The sequence below is a fragment of the Tribolium madens genome, unplaced genomic scaffold (genome assembly GCF_015345945.1).
Source record: "Tribolium madens isolate multiple individuals breed KSU strain unplaced genomic scaffold, Tmad_KSU_1.1 Scaffold_96;HRSCAF=242;Tcas5.2_LG5, whole genome shotgun sequence".
NCBI lineage: Eukaryota > Metazoa > Arthropoda > Insecta > Coleoptera > Tenebrionidae > Tribolium > Tribolium madens.
This window is the reverse complement of record NW_025401068.1, coordinates 3,262,676-3,270,770: the sequence shown is the minus strand read 5'-3', so window position 1 is coordinate 3,270,770 and position 8,095 is coordinate 3,262,676. Positions and strand designations below refer to the sequence as shown.

The 8,095-nt window shown below is 32.7% G+C and overlaps 1 protein-coding gene across 4 annotated transcripts in view; it reads left to right on the top strand.

The window, feature by feature from the left end:
- The window catches only part of LOC123013357 (cyclic nucleotide-gated cation channel alpha-3), a 91,309-nt gene that overhangs the window by 45,262 nt on the left and 37,952 nt on the right, over window positions 1-8,095 (top strand). For all 4 annotated transcript variants that reach the window (XM_044411827.1, XM_044411830.1, XM_044411829.1 and 1 more), the window contains exon 5: window positions 2,634-3,275. In XM_044411827.1, the coding sequence (XP_044267762.1) occupies window positions 2,634-3,275 (642 nt within the window). The remainder of the gene's footprint in view (window positions 1-2,633; window positions 3,276-8,095) is intronic.

Below are 8,095 nucleotides of genomic sequence, written 5' to 3'. Positions count from 1 at the left end.
CATCTTCACCGGCGTAGTCGCTTTAAGACTCCCGAGGCCACATCACACATCGAGCTACACTGCACTGATGAGCCCCAAAAGGGCGAAACCGGTCTGCAGTTTGCTCGATGTATGATGTTGTGCCTCTTTTTCACACTTGAATTCACCTTGTAAGTTTTCAAAAATTATTTTTTCATACAAAGTGTCCCAGCGAGTTTATCATTACTCTTTCGTTGTTAAAATATTTATACAATTGTACCTAGACAAAATTCATAGATACATGATGTCTCAGAAATGAGCTGCTAGGTACGAGTATAATACCTTTAAGCTTTATGTTCCTTTTTCAATGAAACAAACTACATTTTTTGCTTTAATGCAAATAACTGGTCAGTTTTACCCACTTTATTTTTGAAATTATTTGATTTCTTTGACAGAAATATACTCTAAGAATACTATAAAAATAAAACTTTTACTACTTTAAAGAAACAAGTTCAAACTTTAGGACTATAAGCTTAATCGCAGTATAGTCAAAAAGAAGTTTATTATAAATTAAATAATTAAGAAAAACTAAATTAAAGGTTTTTTTTGTATACGCTCCCGAAAACAGCTGTTTTAGGGACTCAAATGAGTCCCTAAAATGAGTCTTTTTCGAACTCAATAAAATAATACGCAAAATGGTTATTTTAGGTTCTCAGTCCCCAAAAACAGTTTTTCCGGACAAAAAAATAAAATTAGTTACTATGGTGGCGAAATTTTTTTAATTAATAAGAGGTGAAAAAGAGGCACAACATCATCCATCGAGCAAACTGCAGACCGGTTTCGCCCTTTTGGGGCTCATCAGTGCAGTGTAGCTCGATGTYTGATGTGGCCTCGGGAGTCTTAAAGCGACTACGCCGGTGAAGATGAGACAGTGGTAGCGCAGAGCGCTAATTATGTTTTAATCAGTTAATTTACTAACTACCTTTTGGACTGATGAAGAGTTCCAAAAATTATCCTTAGTTTGAACTTGATTAGAAAAGTTTCGCATTTCTTCAGAAAGGTAGATATGTACATACACTATGTCAATTTTAAAACTTGCAATCGGCAATATCGATCAACTGAAAAAGTTATTGAGAATCAATCAGAACGGTTTTCGTGGTTCCTAGGGGGAATGACATGGTACAGTGATGGACAGTGAATTTCGTCCACCCAATTTCTGTGAATTCACAAAAATTCAATGTAGTTTGTGCTTTATTGTCAGGTTGACTGACATTCAAATACGTATTGTCAAATTTAATCAAATTCGAACATGCCAGCAGTAAGTGCGTTTAATAAAATAAAAATTATCTCTCTGGTATAAGAAGGTATTTCTCAAAGACGTATCTCCCTACTTTTGAGCATACCAAGGACTACCATTTCAAAGGACAAAGGTAAAAAGTAGCAAGAATTATCGAGCCTTCTGTCAACATGACAAACGTTAATCAAAATTCTGAAACAAGGTTAGTAAAACCTAAAGACTAATTTACACTTTTAATCTGTCAAGGAAATTGGGTGGACGAAATTCACTGTCCATCACTGTAAGTGACGCACCTCCACCCACCTTTGAATATAATAAAAAAAAGTGAAAATTTAAAGTCTTTGTTTTTAAATAATTGGAAAAACGACTTTACTAAATAGGCTGTTATGACATTTTTAAAAAGCGCTTGTTATGAGCTTATGCTTATGTATCACAAGTAGGGTAGTGCCATTTAAAATATTCAACTTGAGATGGCTGTGGCTTTAAGGGTGGGGGAGGTGCGTCACTTACCATGTCATTTTGATTCCCCCTAGAAACCACCGAAACGGTTTATTGTCGATTACATATTTTAAAATTGACACGCTGTATATGAAATGAAAAAAAGCTTTTTAATCGATTTATATAAAATGTTTTGAAGGTCTACCGATAGAAAATGAAATGCAAACAATTCGAAAGGAATAATTATAACAAATAGGTACATATATCAATAAAAAAAAATGGATCCTACTACTTTATTAAGAAAATGACAAAAAATTAAAAATAGAAATTGCATATCATAATACTGAAATCAGTTAAATTTCCGAACGGAAAAAAGTCGCTCTTCTCTTGAATTGTGAAAAACGTACAAATTAAGCAAAGAGTTTGGCCACGATCGAGGATGAGTTCTCTTACTTATTAGTGATATACTATACAATTTATTTTTTTCGTAATTTTTTTCGAATTTATTTCTCTCGTTTTCGTCTCAATTTACAAAATTCAACCTCATCTGTTATTTGTTACGTGTCGGCCTTATGACGTTAATAACAAACTATTTTCGTCCGGGGACAAAAACAAATCAAGAGAAGAGTGAAAATGAAATAGAAATATTGCGTTTTGTTTTTTTGGAGTTTTTAAAAAACATTATTCGTGCAATAAACGAAAGCAAAAATGACCTAAATACTACTTAACAATGCGAGTAAACCACATTTTAGTTGCACATTAGCAAAGCGAAAATTGCTCTTATAAATCATAAACAGATTTGAACTTCCATTAAATGTTGGCTATCACATGCAAACTATTACATAAAACAACTTTGAAGCGGTTAAGCGTTTCTTCAAGCGTAATTTAGCTTGAATTAATATTTTCCGCAATGTAGAGTTGAAAAGTGAGTTTTTTGCAGCGAACACTATCCTCGTGTGGTTCTGCTTGGACTACTTCGCAGACTTCCTCTACTTGGTGGACATCATGTTCCATTTCCGGACCGGCTACCTGGAGGACGGCGTGTTGCAAACCGATTCGACGAAACTGCGACACCACTACATGAATTCCACCACGTTCTACATAGACTGTTTGTGCCTGTTGCCTCTCGACTTCCTGTACTTATCCGTGGGTTTCAACTCGATTTTGCGTTCGTTCCGTTTAGTGAAAATCTACCGATTTTGGGCGTTCATGGATCGCACCGAACGCCACACGAACTACCCGAACTTGTTCAGATCCACCAGCCTCATCCACTACCTCCTAGTTATATTCCATTGGAACGGCTGTTTGTTCCATATCATTTTAAAAAACGACGGCTTCGGCTCTAAAAACTGGGTGTACAGTGACTCGGATAGTACGGATTACGTGAAAGCGTATTTGCAGAGTTATTACTGGTGCACGCTAGCGTTGACGACCATTGGGGACTTGCCCAGGCCTAGGAACAAGGGGGAGTATCTTTTCGTCATCTTCCAGCTGTTGTTCGGGCTTCTACTCTTCGCCACAGTATTGGGTCACGTCGCTAACATCGTAACCTCAGTTTCCGCCGCTCGCAAGGAGTTTCAGGGTGAGTCAAACTTTATTTGGTTCTTGGGCCTGCTTCGAGTCACGTGCTTGCCAGTTTCCACAAGGATATTCGTGCGGTCGAGCGTCACGGCTACACCAAAACACACGACAAACTTTCACAACTTCATTCCATAGAACACAGCACCAAAGAAACAAACATAATTTCACTTTTATAACAAAAAAATCATTTTCGCTGGCCAGTCACTATTCACAACCCCTAAAATTATACTATTTTTGATATGACTCGTAAATGCGCAGTTTGTTAATAACTGCTCTATTTATAGACCACACATTTCCAATTAACGAGGAATAACATTATTATATCCACTTGCAATAATATTATACATGACTAGTTCCATTATAACTTCTTGTATCGAAATTGAATCCAAGTTTTCCTAATTGAATTGATTATTGGTTTGTGTAAAATTAGTCTACCTTATTTTTGTGTTTACGCTACTTTTAATACGTTCTCTCCTTTTTCCTTTAAAAATATCAAGAAAGCGTTATCTCTTTATCACGCTTACGTGTTAAATGTTATTACTTGAGTTTTTCATTTTAACATTCTTATATTTATTTCTACTATTAAGTTTGTGTTTTATTAATTTACTGTGGTCTTATATTTATTTGTTAATATTATATGCAAATTACTTTGTGTTTTATAGCTATTAAGACAACAACAGTTTTATACAGGTGTCCCACCTAAGACTTTCGGATCTAATATCTCTGTTAGTTGCCAACGGACTCTAACGAAATTAAAAACGTTAAAATGTTTAATAACGTAATTTTTTCACTACTAGCTGTAAAAGATACCATTTAATTTGTCGAAAGGTCGTGAAATTGTTTTTCTTTCCTAGTAGTCAATACTCATTTTTATTATAGACCAAGGGCTATAATGGTGGCTATAGAGGTGGCTAAACGCCGATGTTAAAGGGTATTACATTGTTCAAATATTTCTAGAATATTATTATTATTATTATTGAAAACTATTACCATCACAAGTACTAACGGAACTATTTAGTGATTAAATTAATACAAAATTAAGTAAAAAAGCCTTAAGCTGCCTCATTAAAAACATGAGAATATCTTCAACTCTCTAATCCTTCTATGTCAAAACTGTCAAAGCAACAATTGGGTTTATTTCATGTTAAAATACTATCGGTAGTGAGGCAAGATTTAACACATTTTTTCTTCTTTTTGCAGTTTGTTATTTTAACAAATATTTCATATCATGAAGTGAAAAAATTTCTTTAATTGTGCAGAAGTACAAAAATGACTCAACCTCATTTACAAGAAAATAATACCTCCAACTTAAGTTAATAACTCAGGTAAGTAATTAATAACTGTAGGTAATAGTGAAGTAACAAAAATAGTAGTTGTGAATTACGACATGTTACGTTCGAGGTAAATGTTTCACCGCTGTATTTCTGAGTAATTAATGTGCTAGTACCTAAAAAAATTTCATATAAAAGACGGTAGAGAAGATTTTTATAGATATAGAGATAGATATAGAGATGCGTAACATCTCGGGAAATAAATAGCTCGGCTATAAAAATCTATTTTCTACCTTGTGATATAATATACTATTAGGAACTGCATTTATTGAATTAATCAGTTCAGTACAATAAAACATGCTCCAAAGTACCACCATTGGTTCTAAAAATTTTAAAGATGTTTCAATTACCACAGGTTTTTAGAGTTGAACAAAATGGTAGTTGAAGACGTTAAACTATTGTTTTAGAATTAACTTTAATAATTTTTTTATTAGGTTAAAATGTCGAGTAAATTGTATTTTTACTGATTGAATTAGATATTAGACCCGAAAGTCTTACATGTGACACCCTGTAAATGGTTTAAAAATCGGGGTTGTAGTTTAAATTCGAGGCGGAGATTTTTAAACTATAAAATTATTTGTGTTGTCTTCAAAATTGGATCAGAAATTTTGCTAAATTCAGAAATTCTTATAAAAAAATTGTCAAAATGTGACAAATATACAGGGTGATTCACGAGGAATAATGAGCCTGACCACATTCTCGATGCAACCAACATTTGTCGCAAAGCAACTTGCGAAAAGTAATAGTGGTTGCATCGAAAATTTGGTCAGGCTCATTATTCCTCGTGAATCACCTTGTACTTATAAAATACGTTGTAGAATGTTGGATATTAATGTGCGTTTTTCCAAATACCTACGTTGCTGTTTTTTCAGTGGTTTTTAAAAGCGAATTTATTGCCTCGACCACCTCTACTATTACTCATTATTTACAACTGTACTCATTACGTGGAAGTTATCTGATATTTTCCTTTGATTAAATTTTTATATCGTAAATAAAAACATGACAACTCGATTTAGTCCGAGTTATGATTTATAGTCCTATGAGTTTTTTTGCGAAATTTTCTCATTTTTTAAAAAGTTTTTTCTGCGGTTGACTGAACAGAAATCGTTTTAATTTACGATGCAGAACATCAGAATTCCAAGTAGACAGCAGCACGTTTTAACTTTCAGCGCTAGGCAACTCGAGAGAAATGATTCAGAGGTTTTATGAGGCCAAAGGCTAGGTTAGTGTCAGAGGATTAAATTAGTCGTATGTGATTTAAATAATAATTTAAATAACTAAAGGAAATTTATTTTTTTTTTTTAGGACAAAAGCTCTTCTTTGTTTTTAGTTATTATCCACATTAAAAATAAAAAAGCAACACATTCAAGTTCTGATGGAAACAAGTTTAATGAATTTGTTATTGTAAACAATTTGTGTGTAATTAGAATGAACTGCAAAATTTTTACAAAATTAATTGAAATCGTTTGTACCATAAATTTATTTTACATGGACGTGGAACTAAATTGAATGCTGAAAATGCATTATAAAACTTATAAATAGTTTTACATTTTCACTAAATTAATGCATTGGTTTGATTTATTTTAGTGAATAGTAAAGAATGAATTATTTGCAGTTTATTGTATATTTAATGTATTTTATTGTAAAAAATTGTTACAACCATTGAGAGCTACCAAGTTTTCACATTTTTCTGAAAAGTATGACTAAAAAAAAATTTTACGGACCTAATATACATCCATCAACGTCTCTATGCAAAAAAATATGAGGGAGTGATAAAAACGTATATAAAATAATGCTTGGCAAAAACAACGTTGAAACAAACTTTTGCGACTGTATTAATGGCCCTTGACCCTGCTTTTCAAAGTTAGTATAATTTTTTTAAACAGAAAAAATTCCGATTTGATTCAATTTGTCTAACAATACAAATTGCAAAACACGTGTTTCGCTGTGTTGTGTGGAATGCTTGTCCCGAAATGGCCCACTTTCATTAGACTTTGTTGGGGAATATAGAGCATTCTTTTTCTTTTCGTTCAGCTACACAATATCATTTACATTTTACAACACAAACGGTTCGCACATATGCAATCTACATATTGAAATATCAAGTGAAACCAATCCAATCTGGTAGAAGAAAAAGGCGCGGTTTTTAACTCCACAAAAGAATAATTTGAATATGAAAAAGCCGTGAAATTATTAGGATCCTTGTGGAATGTATCCGCATCCGCTCGATCGCATCTATCGGCTGAGTGTTTCCTCAGGCCCAAAAAAAGTAGAAAAAACGCCACTTTCTAACAATTTTTCTCAATGTTTTGTTTATATGGAAATTTCTACTTTTTGGGTTTGTGGCTTTTTCGGGATACGAAATTCCAACCTACGCACATTTTCTGTCAATGTGTGTGCTGTCGTCGCTTATTTCTAAACTGAATGTTTGCATTTTAAACTTTTTAACGATGGTGCATTTTCATTACCTTCAATAAGCTTCACGAAAGTGGCGTGTTGTTTTCAAAGGCTAATTAGCATCAAGTAATAAAAAAACAATTAAATTTTAACGTCGAGTCATTAATTTTATTAATTTGTCTTGTGTCAGGTGGTATTAAAATAGAGAGATAATTTACAAAATTAGGTTGTACTAACAGCTGTTGTAAAGCATTTATTTGATACAACAAGGATTTATATTCTGAGCCTGAAAGTTTTATCCAATTTAGTTTATTCACAATCATAAAGTAATAATAATCAAATTACCTTGCATGTGAAAAGTTGAAAAATATGACATTTCAACTTTACTTAACAAACAGGTTCAGGTTGGGAAATGGTCACTTTCCAACCAGAAAACTGATAAGGAAGTGACAACTTCCCAACTGGATCTGTTATATGTCATGTTTTTCGAAATTTAATATATTCTTTATTAACTTGTTGTTTTTTAAGAAAGATGATTGTAAATAAAATAGTATACAAACCTCGGTGGTCGTTGCTTCATCCCACCTCGGCTTATTGCTGACCATGGCTTTGGTCATTAAATTTCGCTTGGTAATGAAGCACCGCCCTCCTCGGTATGTAATCCACTATTTTATGATTTTATGTTTTATTAGTTTAGTTCAAAGACTGTTAGTACAATCGTTTGCATCTGTTTCAATGTAAAAACAGCATTCAAATATTTGTAGTAATTTTGATTAAATATTGAAACTAAAATTATGCAAAAGTTGTTAAGGTTATTTAATAGATAAATAACTTTTTTTACAACAAAAGATGTAGGAAAAACAGCTTTGAAGAGCTAAAACGGTATATTTTTTATTTAACTTAGAAGTATATTATTTAGCCGGGTTTCTGAAAGCATATTTAATCTCGATTAAACCATGGCAACACTAATAAGATGAAAATACCTTAACTGAGGTTTAATTGTATCAGAAATCGGGCTTTAGTAAACTTTTCCAACATATATTTTAAAGAAATTTTATTTGATAGATTATACAAATTGTATGACATATTATAA